The 15,824-nt window shown below is 43.7% G+C and overlaps 1 protein-coding gene across 7 annotated transcripts in view; it reads left to right on the forward strand.

The window, feature by feature from the left end:
• EWSR1 (EWS RNA binding protein 1) overlaps nucleotides 1-15,151 on the forward strand; it is a 34,689-nt gene extending 19,538 nt beyond the window's left edge. For 2 of the 7 annotated variants that reach the window (XM_021719046.1, XM_021719047.1), the window contains 10 exons: nucleotides 857-1,037; nucleotides 3,831-3,868; nucleotides 4,401-4,433; nucleotides 4,748-4,866; nucleotides 11,753-11,882; nucleotides 12,876-12,998; nucleotides 13,378-13,540; nucleotides 13,926-14,023; nucleotides 14,294-14,550; nucleotides 14,754-15,151. In XM_021719046.1, coding sequence (XP_021574721.1) covers nucleotides 857-1,037; nucleotides 3,831-3,868; nucleotides 4,401-4,433; nucleotides 4,748-4,866; nucleotides 11,753-11,882; nucleotides 12,876-12,998; nucleotides 13,378-13,540; nucleotides 13,926-14,023; nucleotides 14,294-14,550; nucleotides 14,754-14,840 — 1,229 coding nt within the window. In that variant the 3' untranslated portion in view covers nucleotides 14,841-15,151. Of the gene's footprint in view, nucleotides 1-856; nucleotides 1,038-2,666; nucleotides 3,583-3,830; nucleotides 3,869-4,400; nucleotides 4,434-4,747; nucleotides 4,867-11,752; nucleotides 11,883-12,875; nucleotides 12,999-13,377; nucleotides 13,541-13,925; nucleotides 14,024-14,293; nucleotides 14,551-14,753 lie in introns of those variants that run through there. The other 5 variants (XM_008071016.2, XM_021719048.1, XM_008071015.2 and 2 more) reach the window with 4 other exon arrangements.
• The last annotated feature ends 673 nt before the right edge of the window (nucleotides 15,152-15,824 follow it).

A 15,824-nucleotide genomic window follows, 5' to 3' on the forward strand; every position in this document is an offset into this window, starting at 1 on the left:
TCTTCGAAGGCTGAGGCGGAAGGATCGCCGGAGCCCAGCAGGTCGAGGCTGCGGTGGCCGGGAGCGGCCACTGCACTCTAGTCTGGGCGACAGAGTGAGGCTCCAACTCAAAAAAAAAAAGAAAAAAAGAAAAATAAATTCTCCTCCTTAGAGCACTTGTAGTTCTTGTGTATTTGGGGAAGTAACCAAAAACACAAAACTAATTTAGGCCAGACGTGGTGGCACATGCCTGTAGTCCTCACTACTCAGGAGGATGAGGTTGGAGGATGGCTTGAGCCCAGGAATTCAAGCCTGCAGTGAGTTGTGTTGCACCACTGCACTCTATCCTGGGTGACAGAGTGAGACCTCGTCTCTTTTGTCAGGCGGGGGACTTCAAAATGTAATTTCTACTTGAACTTTTGCTTCTTAAAAATTAGATTCCATCCATGGGCATGTCTCATTGTGACTGAAATATGAGTAGTGCTGCTTGATGGAGCTCAGCCCCTAGCAACATACTAAAGCCCTAAGAAAATTGGCTTTATTTTTGTTTCTTGAGTATAGTATAAAGAAGCTGCTTTTGGAGACATCTTGGGATACGGAACCCTATAAACTGTATGTTAACTAGAGGGCTTGTTTTTGTTTAGAAGTGGGCTTATTCTAGGCTAACTATACAAAGTTATTTCAGCCTTGATGAACCAGTAATTTTTGTTGAACTTAAAAGAAGCCTCTACTGGTTAGGGTTGGTTTATCACGGTATAAAGAAGATGGTGCCTTGGTTAGTGCCTTGCAATTGAGAATTCTGTGATTCCAGGAGAAAGTAAGACAGGCAATGGTGTAAATGCTGGTCCATGGCTTACAGATGTGACTCTTTCCTCAGGTTCATTCCGACAGGACCACCCCAGTAGCATGGGTGTTTATGGGCAGGAGTCTGGAGGATTTTCCGGACCAGGAGAGAACCGGAGCATGAGTGGCCCTGATAACCGGGGCAGGGGAAGAGGGGGATTTGATCGTGGAGGCATGAGCAGAGGTGGGCGGGGAGGAGGACGCGGTGGAATGGGGTAAGAGCAAACCTTTTCTCCTTTTACCTAATTTTGTTTCATCCGTAGGATTTTCAATGGAAAGAAGGGACTGAAAGACATAAGAAATTTATTTCTACATTTCCATGGATAATATGTTGAGCCCAAACCATCTTCCAAAACATGGAAATGTCATCTTTGTGGCATATTTTAAGTGGCAGTTCGCTTTTTTCCCTGCCAATATACTTGGGTTGGGGAGAACAAAGAATGGTTTTGAAACTAAAGCTTTCAGTTCCCTTCATGGTTTCCAGAGGTGAAAAGCCTCTGTGGGTAATAGATTTGGGATGGAACACACACAACCTTCTAACGACCCTAAGTTTTGAACTAATTGCTTCTGAATGGTTGTCTTGAAATACCTGGTGTATATTCTACAGAAAAGGAATGCAGCTGTTTTCCACTATGTTTTTCCCCAACTTCTGTTTATACTCAGAATTGTTGAACATAATGATGAAGATCTTGGTCCCATACCCTTAAACTATGGCCTGAGGTGCACCTGATACATAGAGTTTGGATGGAGCACAGAAAAATTCAGTAGCTTTTTGCAGAGTAATGTATATAATTCTAGGATCGCTCCCCATTGGAGATTTGAAAAGTCTAAATCGGTTTGACCATTTTGATTGATGGCACAATCTGGTTTAGAAAACTTTGTTTAGATCAATGATATAACCCTGCTACCACTGCCTGCCCTTTCCCTCCCCTCCCCCATCCCCTCTTCCCTTTCTGATGTCTGTACTTTGATGAAGGTGAGCTATAATGTTGGTGGTTAACAATCCAGAAGGCTTAGTTCTGTGTGTGTTCTGTCCCTATATAAACTAGTAGAAAAAAGTTATGCAGAATGTTAATGTTAAGCATAAATTGGATTTGGTGTGCCACAGTTCAAGGAAAAATTAAATAGCAAATAGCATTTCTTTTTTTATAGAAATGAACTGCAAAAGTTTACAAAAAGTTGATCTTTAACTTTCATATTAGCAGATCTCTCTACTGTTGAAAGGTAATTACTACTGTTTTGCATATTCTGCATAACTTTAAAAATAAAGTCTTCAGTGAAATCTTTATTGGAAGAAAGTCATTTTACAACATGCAAACATTTGTAAACGATTGGTATAAAGTAAAAGTAACCTGATTTGGAGAATATAATTCCATTATAAAGGTTTCACTTCTTTATGGACGTTTTAAAATAGACATAGACACTTGAAATTACTATCATCACGTCTCAAATCACCTAGAATTCTTAGTATTTTTCAATTGCGAAAACAATTTCAACTTTAATATTCCAAAATAATAATTCTACTGATTTTGCTAGACTTTGCTAGTAGAGGGGGCCCCTATTTCTGAAGTCTCTCCTGGAGCCATAGAAGAGACCTTGGCATTCCCTGTGGGTTTTTCAACAGATTGTGATGCAGTCTGTTGGATCCTGTGGGGACAGGACGGGGCATTACCCCCATAGCCCCTTTTTTATTGTGGTGTGGTGATGGTTTTCAGTGTCTTCTGCAGGTAAGGCACTCAATGTTGTTAACATGCCCTTTTTCATTGCCTCAGTATTTTGATATTTTCATTGGCTGTTAAACGTGGAAACTTTTTAACATGCTTTGTCGCATTTATATGCTACAGGTTACAAAGTGAGAGCCTTGTATACACTTCAATACTTAAAAAGTACCCGTACTCAGTACTCAGCCGGCAGCATAATGAAAAGTGGGACTAGACACGGTGTCCATATGGAGAGGAAAAATATACATAGAATATTTTTAACAAAATGTATTCATTGTATAAATGGAATCCTTCTGTAACTTTGGTAACTGCATACTTGTTGTTTGGTAATGAACCAGAGGAGGTATAATACTCTAGAATTGTGTAACATTAAAGTGTAAACTTTTGTGTTTAAAGAGAGAGAACATTTTATGGTGTGTACTTTTAAAAAGGAAACAAAGCTGCATGCAACAGCTTGAAATTGTATATTCAGGTATTAAAGGTGCAATACTGGTTAGAAAAATTTCAGGGCCTCCCTCTGGGGGAGCTGCCTTTATTTATTTTAATTTTAAAGAAAACAAAATCTAACCAAAGAAGCCCAATTCACATTCCCGTCTCCCTCTTTTAAAATATGTAATTTTGTACTGCCATAGTCATTATTTTTAACTGATATGTCTATAAAGTTGCACCCCCAGTCCGTTGAGCCTTGGTATTTGTTGTAAATTCTCCTTTCACAGCGATTGTTAAATTCATTAGTGCCCTGAAATGTATGGCTTTATAAAGCTGAAGATTGGCTGGATGCGTCCTCTGATGTGTGTTGTAGGCATTTAATGTGCTTGTCTCCTGCTTTATTATACTGTGACTTGTTAGGAAGCCCAGGGCCTCATTTGGCTCTCCTCTGGGAGAGGTTGAGGGTGCACCTTTATGAACATGAAAGGTTCATCACAGCAGATAATCCCCGCTTGCTTTTCCTCTCTACACCAAACTCTCCTGGTTTTTCGGTTGATGGGGTGGGTGTTTGGGATCTATTTTTTTTCTTCCTAATTTGCCAAGTATTGCACTATTAATACCAGCCCCCGAAATGAAAGGAACCAACCACAATGGTGTGTACAATCAGACAAGCAAGGTTGTATATTGAGGAAATATGAGCAAGCTGCCCTGAAGAAAGGCATAGTGACAAGATGAGAGAGATGCATTGTTTGGAGATGTGTTTAGCCAGTGCCCTTCTTCCCCACGAGCCCCCCCAAGGCTCAGAGCGGTACTGGCTTTTAAAGGGAAAGGCCTTCATTTCTTCGTTTATCCCCCCAGCAGCGCTGGAGAGCGAGGTGGCTTCAATAAGCCTGGTGGTAAGTTTTTGAGTATTACCATGGATAGTGTTTAAAAAAAAATACAGTCAGTTTTTAGAAAACTATAATTTTTTGTTAGTTTCATAAGTGGTTTAAAAATGATCTATACAAAGAGACTAATGGGTACTGCCGGCATTGTCTTAGGGGTAATATGGTTAAACTATGGTTACAAAACAAAGGGTAACTTGAAGTATTGAGCAACTGCTTCTGTAATATGGGGGAGAGTACATTTTTTAAATTTGGTTTATTTGGAGGAAAATTTTGGACTTAAAATTAACACTAATTTGGCACATAAGCATTGAGTGTATTTGGTTAATGGTTTAGAAGCAAACCAGCAAAGAAAAAAGCAAACCCTAGCAAACCTTTCACAAATGTTAAAGAGGCACTGCTCCACTTTAGCAGTGTGGGTCATTTTGAATTTAATGAATCCCCATCAAATGGTGGTGTAGTAGATAGCTATGTGTGTTTGTAAGGTTTGTAGCTTGCAAGACGTGCACTAATAATATTTTATATGATCTCTCCTGGTTGGCAGGACCCATGGATGAAGGACCAGATCTTGATCTAGGTAATTTTGAATTCTTTAACTTTATATTGTGTTTTATAAATTAATGGCACAGGAGTAAATACATGCTAGAGTTCAGCAGCCTAATAGACTGATGTGATATTCTTGCTATGGGGATACTTAAGGACTTCATTTATCATGAGCATCTACTCATAACAGCTTTAGCAGAGTAAACCAAAAGTTCCGTGGCATTCTTGTTAGTATGGTTGGTAGTTGTCTTAGATTATGATGCATACCCTTGGGCAATATTGACCGGTTGGTTAAGAAGTCCCTATAAGTAAATGATAATAACTCTTCTATCATGTTTTCTTTGAAAGGCCCACCTGTAGATCCCGATGAAGATTCTGACAACAGTGCAATTTATGTGCAAGGATTAAATGACAATGTGACTCTAGATGATCTGGCAGACTTCTTTAAGCAGTGTGGGGTTGTTAAGGTCAGTAAAAGCACAACCAGGTCATCTGGCAGAACTTCAAACCACAGAGCATTTTAAAGCGATTAAATTGATGTTGGGAGTTGTTTCTGACATTGCTTGACTTTTCTTTCTGGGTGTTTTGTAGCTCCTTAAAATACTGGGGGGGGTAGTATTAGGGTTTTTTTTGTTTGTTTGTTTCTTGTTTGAGTCAGAGTCCCACTCTGTCACCTAGGCTAGAGTGCAGTGGCATACTCCTCGCCACCGCAGCCTCAACCTGCTGGGCTCAGGCAGTCCTTCCACCCCAGCCTTCTAAGTTTCCTGGCTGTTTTGTGATTTATTGTAGAGATAAGGTCTTACCAAGTTGCCTAGACGGATCTTGGAGTCCGCAGGTTCGAGGCTCGCCTGGGCAACTTGGCGAGACCTCATCTCTACAGCAGGGCTGTAGAATAAATCAAAAATTAGCCAGGCATGGTAGCGTGCACCTGTAGTTCCAGCTACTTGGAAGGCTGAGGCGGAAGGATCACTGGAGCCCAGCAGGTCGAGGCTGTGGTGGCCAGGAGTGGCTACTGCACTCCAGTCTGGGCAACAGAGTGAGACTCCAACTTAAAAAAAAAAAAGAAATGCTAAATAGTTAAGCATACTTTGATAACTTAGGGTCATTTTTACAGTTATCAGCTAATTATATGAATGCTTATATGGACACTACTTTTATGAGTTATCAAATACCATATAACTTATAGAGAAAGTTGAAAAAAATAAAGAACATTTATTCACATATCCACCTCCCAGCATATAAGAAGTAGATTCATGAGTACCTTTAAAGCACCTGGACTATTTCTTTCTACAATTCTCTTTACAGATGTCTTTGTTCTGGGTTTTGTTGTTGTAGTTGTTTGTTTGAGTTGGAGTCTCACTTTGTCACTCAGGCTGGAATGCAGTGGCATGCTCATGGCTACCACAGCCTCGACCTGCTGGGCTCAGGTGATCCTTCTTCCTCAGCCTTCTAAGTAGCTGGAACTATAGGTGCATGCCACCATGCCTGACTGATTCTGTGATTTATTGTAGAGGCAAGGTCTCACCAAGTTGCCCAGCCTGGTCTTGAACCCCTGGACTCAGGCAGTCCTCTTCTGCCTCCCAAAGTGCTGGGATTACAGGCTGTAGGTGCATCTTTAATAATATATTGTTTTACATATTTTTGAACTTTAATATTTATTAAATACTACTGTAAGACAGCACTGTTGTGAGGACTGGGAAACATACCCATGGACAAACAGAAGAACACTTGGAGTTTACATATATATAGTGGGGAGGGCATAGGAAAACTGAATATAGTATGTTAGGTAAATGATATGCAGGAAAATATATAATGCAAGAGGACAGGGATAAAATGAGGGAGGGTATCATATAACTCAGAGCAGGAGGGTATTTCATCATAGTAGAAGGAATTGTGAGGGCAGAGATCCTGGGGGAGGAGTTGGTCTGACAAGCTCAAGGGAGCTATTAGGACTAGAAGGATTTGTTCTGGAATAGTGGTGGCATTGTTATTGAAATGGAGGAGACAGGAATGGAGTGTTTTGCTGGGGGCGAGGGACTATTAGGTAGTATTCTGCTTATATTATGGGGTACCCAAAAAATGTTTACACATTTTAAGAGATGTTATCTATATATTACTTTTCTTTTTTTGTTTGTTTGTTTTGAGTTGGAGTCTCACTCTGTTGCCCAGACTGGAGTGCAGTGGCTGCTCCTGGCTACCGCCGCCTCGACCTGCTGGGCTCCTACGATCCTTCCGCTTCAGCCTTCCAAGTAGCTGGAATTACAGGCATGCGCTACCACGCCCAGCTGATTTTTTGATTTATTGTAGAGATGAGGTCTCGCTGCCCAGGCGGGTCTCGAACCCGCGGGCTCAGGCAATCCACTCACCTCAGCCTCCCAAAGGCGCGGGATTATAGGCTGAGCCACCAAGCCGAGCTATATATTACTTTTCAAATTTGAATTAAATTATAGTAGCAGTGTGTAGTATGACATTTGCTCAACTGTGCCCACCATTTTCTTTGACTATCCTGCCTTTCCCATGGTGATGCTATCATTCATTTGATTAACGCCATCTTTTGAGCAAACATCATACTTAAAATATAAATGTGTATACATTTTTTTTGGCACCCCCTATATATCACAAGGTGGTTCTTTGGTGCAGTGAATAGCAAATATACATTCTCAATAGTTATGTTGTTTCTGGGTTTTTACTATGCAAGCACTACTTCAGTGGATGTTATTATATACATCTCTTGGTACAGAGTACAAGCTTTTTTTTGTTGTTTTTTTTTTTTGAGTTGGAGTCTCACTCCCTAGCCCAGGCTGGATCCTTCCGCCTCAGCCTTCCAAGTAACTGGAACTACAGGCGCACGCTACCATGCCCGGCTCATTTTTTGCTTTATTGTAGAGATGAGGTCTCGCCAAGTTGCCCAGGCGGGTCTCGAACCCACGGGCTCAGGCAATCCACTCACCTCAGCCTCCCAAAGTGCAGGATTACAGGCTGAGCCACCGAGCCCGGCTGAGTACAAGCTTCTTTATGTAGTGGATCCAAAACTGAATTACTGTTCCTAGGGAAGTAGGTGCCTATATCCATGCATATCTCATAGGGTATAAATTCTAAACCTAAAACATTCTGGTAGGCTCTGTTTTCATTTTTTAAGAAAGAAAGTTCCAAAGTGTTAAGTGGTTTGCCTGAGGCCAGGTACTAGAGGAAGTTTTCAGACTGCCAAGTTGTCCCAGAGCTAGAGCTTCTTGTACTGCACTACCCTGTCTTGTTCCACCTCAGCTGGGAACAGCCTTGGGTATCTTAGATTTTTTACGGCTTTACTTACGTCTGTAAATGACCATTTGAAGTCCCACAAGTATTGATTTTGGAGTTACAAGTAAATTTTAGGGAGTAGCCAAAATCAGAAATACTAAATCCACGAATTATGAGAATCAACTTTACCTAGGAGTGAAATTGCTGGTTCTCAAGTTGTGTCCATTCCATATTAGCTTCACAAGGTAACAGTGTGGCTGACCTGCTTAGGCTCCAGCTAGCATCTCTGGTACCACAACTGGGAGTCCCCTGGCTTTTGTGATGAGTGGAAGAAAGCTAAACCTTGTCTGTGTTACAAATGTCTTTTCCTGTTTTGTGGCTATTTTGGTTTTCTTTTGATAAATAATAGTTACTTATGGCTGAGCACGGTTGCTCATGCCTGTAATCCCAGCACCTTGGGAGGCAGAGGCAATAGGATGGCCTGAGGCCAGGGGTTTCAGATCAGCCTGGACAAGTTGGTGAGCCTGCATCTCTACAATAAATCAAAAAAATTAGCCGAGCCTGCATCTCTACGATAAATCAAAAAAATTAGCCGGGCGTGGTGGCCCACGCCTGTAGTTCCAGCTATTTGAACTGCTGAGGTGAAAGGATTGCCTGAGCCCAGCAGGTCAAGACTGTGGTGGCTGTGAGCATGCCACTGCACTCCAGGGTGACAGAGTGAGACTTCAACTCAAAAAAAAAAGAAAAATTATTATATTATTTGAATATAGTTGAACTTACTAGTCTTTCTCTTACTGGTTTGGGTCTTTATTTTTTTCTGTTTACCAAGCTAAATTTTTTCTTCCAGCAAACGGTCTACCATTTCCCCAGTGATTTGTGATTTGTTTGTGACATAGAAAGTTTACCCATGCATATTTCTTGGCTCTCTTGTGTACTTTTGGTCAATTTGTATAGATCTGGTGTTCATACCACAGAGAATTACTGTGAGAATTTTTTTTTTTTTTTTGAGTTGGATGGAGTCTCTGTCGCCCATACTGGAGTGTAGTGGCACGCTCCTGGTCACCGCAGCCTCGACCTGCTGGGCTCCGGTGATCCTTCCACCTCAGCCTTCCAAGTAGCTGGAACTACAGGCACGCACTACCACGCCCGGCTAATTTTTTTGTAGAGATGAGGTCTTGCCAAGTTGTCCAGGCGGGTCTCGGACGCACGGGCTCTGACAATTCACTCACCTCAGTCTCCCAAAGCGCGGGATTATAGGCTGAGCCACCGAGCCCGGCAAGAATTTTTTTTTTAATTTGAGGTTTCACTCTGCTGCCCATGCTAGAGTGTTATGGCACGATCACAGCTCACCACAGCCTCGTCCTTCTGGCCCAGGTGATCGTCAACCTCCCGAGTAGTGAGGACTACAGGTGCATGCCACCACGCCCAGCTTTTTATTTATTTATTTATTTTTTGGTAGAGACAAGCTCTTACTAAGCTGCCCAGGCTGGTCTTGAACTCCTGAGCTCAGGCAGTCCTCCTGCCTCAGCCTCCTAAAGTTCTGGAATTATAGGCATGAGCTACCACACCCACCTTGTGCTAAGTCTTGATGGCTACTAGGGCAGATTTTTCTGTTCTTCAGGAATATTTTACTATTCTTCATTCCTTGCTCTTTTATATAAATTTTTTAATCAGCTTATAAACCCCATAAACTTAAAAACCTTAAAACCCTAATTGGATGTTTATGAATCTGTGAAACCATTTGAAAAATTAACGTTTTTAAAATACTGAGTAATCTTTTTCCCCCACAAATATTGTATATCCATTTATTTAAGTATTCGATAAAGATCACCTCAAAGATCTTGCAAGGGTTTTTGGTTTTGTTTTTTATTTTGTTTTGTTTTTTAGTTGGAGTCTCACTCGGTCGCCCAGGCTAGAGTGTAGTGGCACACCCACAGCTACCCCAGCATCAACCTACTGGGCTCCAGTGATCCTTCAGCTTTCAGGCACACACCACCATGCCCGGCTAAGTTTTTTTAATTTTTTGTAGAGACCAGGTCTTGCCAAGTTGCCTGGGCAGGTCTCGAACCCGTGGGCTTAGGCAATCCACTCGCCTCAGCCTCCCAAAGTGCTGGAATTGCAAGCTGAGCCACGGAGCCCAGCCATCTTGCAGATTTTTACTAGGTTTCTTTTCTTTTCTTTTTTGAGTTGGAGACGCTTACTCTGTCACCCAGGCTGGAGTGCAGTGGCACGCTCACAGCCACTGCACCCACGACCTACTGGGCTCAGGTGATCTTTCTACCTCAGCCTTCCAAATAACTGGGACTATAGGCACGCCAACCATATCTGGCTGTTATAGGCATGAGCCACCACACCCGGCAGTTTCTTTTATTTTCAAGTTGCTATGGTTAATGAATGGTCCTTTTTAAATGACATTTTCTGGATGTTAAAGCTGTATAGAAATATAGTTGATTCTAGTACATCTTAAATTATGTATAAGGAATTTGTTTCAATGTGTGTGTGTGTGTCCATGCACAGGTACACAAACACCCTAAAAACAAAATGACTTGAGTTTCCACTGTGTGGTGATCTATTTACTCCTGGCAAAGATGAATCCCCAAATACTTGTGCTTATACTTTGTTTAAAATAATTGGTTATTTTCAAATGATTATGACTGGACACAGTGGCTCATGCCCACAATCCCAGCACTTTGGAAGGCTGAGGTGGAAAGATTACTTGGGATCAGGAGTCAAGACCAGCTTGGGCAACATAGTAGAACTTCATCTCTATAAAAAATCAAAATAATTAGCTAAGTGTGGTGGCTCCCAGCTACTTGGGAGACTGAGGCAGAAGAATCACCTGAGCCCAGGAGGTTGAGGCTGCCATGAACTGAGTCAAAAAAAAAAATAGCTTTCTAATATATATGTAATATGTTTTTGGACATTCAGATGTGGGGTTTATCCTGGTTAAGAAAGTAGTGTTTACCTTCAGAATTTTAGAAATAAAGGAGAATTAAATTTTCCCCATTATTTATACCCCTATTTTGCCATATTTCCTTTTGGTCTTTAGGTATCATGTCCTTATTTAAAACATAAGTATTAGTAATATGTGCTATTACAGTCTTTTTTTTTTTTTTTTTTTGAGTTGGAGTCTCACTCTTTCGCCCAGGTTGGAGTACAGTGGCATGCTCCTGGCCACTGCAGCGTCAACCTGCTGGGCTCCGGCGATCTTTCCGCCTCAGCCTTCCAGGTAGCCAGAACTACAGGTGCACACTGCCACGCCTGGCTAATTTTTGATTTATTGTAGAGATGAGGTCTCTCCAAGTTGCCCTGGCGGGTCTTGAACCCGTGAGCTCAGGCAATCTACTCAGGATTACAGGCTGAGCCACTGAGCCCGGTCTATAGTCAGTCTTCTTTTAAAGCCCTATAAACAGATAGCTATAGAGTGTTGCTGAATATAAAAACAAACGTGCAGATTAGACTTTGGTCATGTTCATATTTGCTACAAATATACACATAAAGATATGTTCTTGTATGGTGTGGCTCCTGAATTCCAAGCCAACTACATCTGATAATCAGCTGAAAAATTAGTCATCTGTTCTAGCCAGGAAGAAATACTGGCAATGTTGGACTTAACCAAGAATCCGTGCAGTACATTCATAGCCTGTACACTGTACTTACTAGTCTAAGGATAATTTTTTTTTTTATGCTCGACATGCCTTATGTGATACCATCAAAGCTCAACTGCCCTTACAAGGTAGCTGCACTCAACTGGGTGCCTGTTTGGGCCTAGGAAATGCCAGGGCAGGTGAAAAGATGCCAGGAGAAAATTACAAGAGAAGAAAGGAGGCCCATCCTGTTCACTTACACACTGTGTAACTTTGGGTCTGTTTGGTTTTTATGCGAAACATGTCTAAAGGGGGGAAAAATAACTTCATCAACTTCATTTGGTAGAAATTTAGGAAATTGGTCGCCCATAATTCATCCTAGAGATAGACTGACATCACATCCTAGTGGCTACTACATGTGAAAAATTACTGCTTTTGACAATCTGGGGAATTTTTCTGAATATCACATGGACTTTTCTCCCAAGCATGTGTGTTCTCATCATAGCCTAATATGCAATTTTATGTCTAGATGAACAAGAGAACTGGGCAACCCATGATCCACATCTACCTGGACAAGGAGACAGGAAAGCCCAAAGGTGATGCCACAGTGTCCTATGAGGACCCACCGACTGCCAAGGCTGCTGTGGAGTGGTTTGATGGTAGGAAGTGCTCAGTGGCACTCTTAATTCTTTTGGACGCACGGAGGATCTTGAAGCAAATGTTGTATATGTCGTTGTTAGATGCTGTTAAAATTCCATTCTCTGAAGTGATCCCAGGGACAAGGGACAGCAGTACTCTCCCTCTGTGTGACTATGTGGCATGGCAGGAGGGAGGAAATTGAGAACCATAGGAGCAGGAAAACCTTCCTGCTCCTGGGGAAAGTGGGTTGCCTGTGTGAGGGCCCAGTCACTGGCCCTGGATTGGGAATTCCCTTTATTTTCAGGCATTATTACTACAGACCCACCGTGCTTAAAGCTGCACGTGCTTCTCTGAGCACAGATAATACCAAAAGGTACAGAAAACCCTTCAAAAGAAACATCTTAGGCTATGTACACTTGTCTGTGTGTGTGGCCTTGATATTAATGCTGGAATTCCACTTCAGACAAAACCAACTTGAAAGTGTCAGGCAACAAATCCTGACTCTCCTCTCTTGATCACTTCATGCTCTTCTTGTCCCTGCTTCTCCCCCAGTGCTGGGCAAGGATCCTGGTGCACACTCAGCCTTTCCTCTTTAGGGTACAGAGGTTTTTTAGTATCTTTAAAAGCCTTTTTCTGGTCTTGCTTGTAAAAATCTTACAGAAGGGCTGGGTGCCTGTAATCCTAGCACTTTGGGAGGTCAAGGCAAGAAGATTGCTTGAGCCCAGGAGTTCAAGACCAGCTTAGGCAACATAGTCAGATCTTGTCTCTACAAAAATCAAAAAATTAGCTGGGTGTGGAGGCACATACCTGTAGTTGCAGCTACTTGAGGGACTGAGGTGGAAGGATCACCTGAGCAGCCCAGTAGGTCAAGGCTGCAGTGACCCAAGATCATACCACTGCATTCCAGCGGTGAAGATTACAGGAGGGGCAGACTTGGTAGATCTGGGAATGGTCGAATTGGATGATGTGGTGGAGCATAGGGGAGTAATTGATATTCTATTATCTTGTTGCAGGGAAAGATTTTCAAGGGAGCAAACTTAAAGTTTCTCTTGCTCGGAAGAAGCCTCCAATGAACAGCATGCGGGGTGGTATGCCACCGCGTGAGGGCAGAGGGATGCCCCCACCACTCCGTGGAGGTATTTACTCTCAGCTACTTTGTTGTTTTAGAAAGGTTTTCAGTACACTCCTTGCCTGTAAGAAATTTGATTACTAGGGTGAAGACAACCTGATTAGAAATACTAAACAGGTGTGTAGAGTCGACACTTAGACTACCCGTGGTTTTGTCATCTATATGAGAAGGCCTAGCCTTGTAGAACTGCTGTGGGAGCTAAACAAGACGACGCACTGGGATGGGCTCTAGCAGGCCTGGGAGTTGTTAGGAAGAGCTAATGCCTGAGCGGTCTAGATGATGGCGAAATGATGACAGTGACATCTGTGGACTTACAGAGTGTTTTATTTCCTTCTCTATAGTAAATCTAATGCCGCAGAGAAGTGATTGGCTGTTTCTTGTTGCAGGTCCAGGGGGTCCAGGCGGTCCTGGGGGACCCATGGGTCGCATGGGAGGCCGTGGAGGAGACAGAGGAGGTTTCCCTCCAAGAGGGCCCCGGGGCTCCCGAGGAAACCCTTCTGGAGGCGGCAATGTCCAACACCGGGCTGGAGACTGGCAGTGTCCCAATCCGTATGTACTTCTCTTGGCAAATTGATACCTTACCAGTGAAGCCACCTTCTGCTTCACCCATTCCCACCCTGGAGGGAGAGATGAGTTGTTGGGTTTCTTTGTTTGGAGGAGCATAATGATGACCCTGGTGACTCAGAGGGGGTGCTGATCAACCATTTCCCAGCTGCTTCGGGGCCTTCTGAAGGGCACTGTTGAGTCCACTGGTCCTGTGGGTATACTGCTGCCTGAGGCTGTGCTTAAAGCCATTTTCTGTAGACACACCTTCTTAATGGTTGTGACATGAGACCCAGTGGTAGTGTTGGTAGAGTGTGTACCTGCTGAAGTGTCACCTTGCTTGTTCAGCTTCCTCAGTTCAGTTTGTGATTTTTGCTATGATTTTATGCAGGGGTTGTGGAAACCAGAACTTCGCCTGGAGAACAGAATGCAACCAGTGTAAGGCCCCGAAGCCTGAAGGCTTCCTCCCGCCGCCCTTCCCACCCCCGGGTAGGTACAGGTTTTGTGGGCATCCCCTCAGCTTCCTGGTTCTAGGCCTCTTTCATTCACTTGTTTGTGGGCTTGGTAAACTACAGCTGCCCATTGCTTAAGAAGCTTAGAGGAGTTATGTCACCGTTTCTAAATTGTTAACTGGATGTTGAGATTGAGGAAAGCGTCGGCTTTGTTTCTGCTCTGGGAGAAGAGAGCAGGCCCTGGGCAGCCTCTGCGGCAGTCATAGCATCTACCCACGGACTGCTGCCCATCCCTTCCTCACTTCAGGTGGTGATCGTGGCAGAGGTGGGCCTGGCGGCATGCGGGGAGGAAGAGGTGGCCTCATGGACCGCGGAGGTCCCGGTGGAATGTTCAGAGGTGGCCGTGGTGGAGACAGAGGTGGCTTCCGAGGCGGCCGGGGCATGGACCGAGGTGGCTTCGGTGGAGGAAGACGAGGTGGCCCTGGGGGACCCCCTGGACCTTTGATGGAACAAATGGGAGGAAGAAGAGGTGGACGCGGAGGACCTGGGAAAATGGATAAGTATGTGATGGGCAAAAGCAGCCATGGGCTGCTGGGCATATTGAGAGGACAGCCCCTCCGGCTTTAATGGGGCAAGTCCCTGGGACACCAGAAGGAAAGGGAAAGCCAGAGCCAGTGCTGGGAGGAGTCAGGAGGGGGATCCCTGGGGGTTCTGGAAGGACTTCCTTCGTCTCCCAGTTCTAACCAAAGGTGCTGTTTGCCTTGCAGAGGCGAGCACCGTCAGGAGCGCAGAGACCGGCCCTACTAGACGCAGAGACCCACAGAGCTGCATTGACTACCAGATTTATTTTTTAAACCAGAAAATGTTTTAAATTTATAATTCCATATTTATAATGTTGGCCACAACATTATGATTATTCCTTGTCTGTACTTTAGTATTTTTCACCATTTGTGAAGAAACATTAAAACAAGTTAAATGGTAGTGTGCTGAGTTTTTTTTTCCTTCTTTTAAAGATGGTTGTTTAACTAAGACTTAACAATGGGAACCCCTTGTGAGCATGCTCAGTATCATTGTGGAGAACCAAGAGGGCCTCTAACTGTAACAATGTTTATGGTTGTGATGTTTTTTTTTTTTAAATAAAATTCCAAATGTTTATAAACAGTCATCCTTCTCAGCCTCTGTTCCACAGTCCTGCATGTCTACTGGGAGCGTGCCCTGACCCGTCAGGGTGTGGGAGCCATCCAGATAGCTGATCCGAGTGTCATGTGAAGGAAAATCTGAAATGGTCATGACATGAAAGCAAAGCGGAACAGCATTGTTGGTCATGGGGATAGACTCTGCCCTGACCCCTTAGTGTCCAAGGGTTTAAAGAGGGATCAGGTCAAGGGAGAAACAAGAAGGATCTGGAGTAAGTTCATTGCCTTCCATTTCTTGCTGGCTTGATGAGAGCGGGGACTTGGGAAGCATCTGAGGAGCTGGTCACCTCTTGCTGCCCATAGTGGCCCTGCAGGCCACAGGGTGTGCACCCCAGGGCACAGCAAGCTCCTTGCAGTCCCTAGCACTCTGTATGTGTGTTTCACAGACCTGCTTTACCAGGTCATTTCCTGTTCCAATATGTATTTGCTCCCCCACCTTTGGGAAGCCCACCCTTAACCTTCTGCTAGCAAACCGTCTTCCTACAGGGAAGCACATGGGAAGTTCTGTCCACCTCCTGTTTCTAGAACCCCATTTCCAGTCGGTCTTTTGCCTTCACAGAAACAAGAGCTGTCAAGTCATCAGCTGCCCACTCTGGTCGCGCCTCCTCAGTACTCCCATCTCCTTCACTGCCATTCTCTCCT

The sequence above is a fragment of the Carlito syrichta genome, unplaced genomic scaffold (assembly GCF_000164805.1).
Source record: "Carlito syrichta isolate Samal-C Ts95f unplaced genomic scaffold, Tarsius_syrichta-2.0.1 Scaffold314095, whole genome shotgun sequence".
NCBI lineage: Eukaryota > Metazoa > Chordata > Mammalia > Primates > Tarsiidae > Carlito > Carlito syrichta.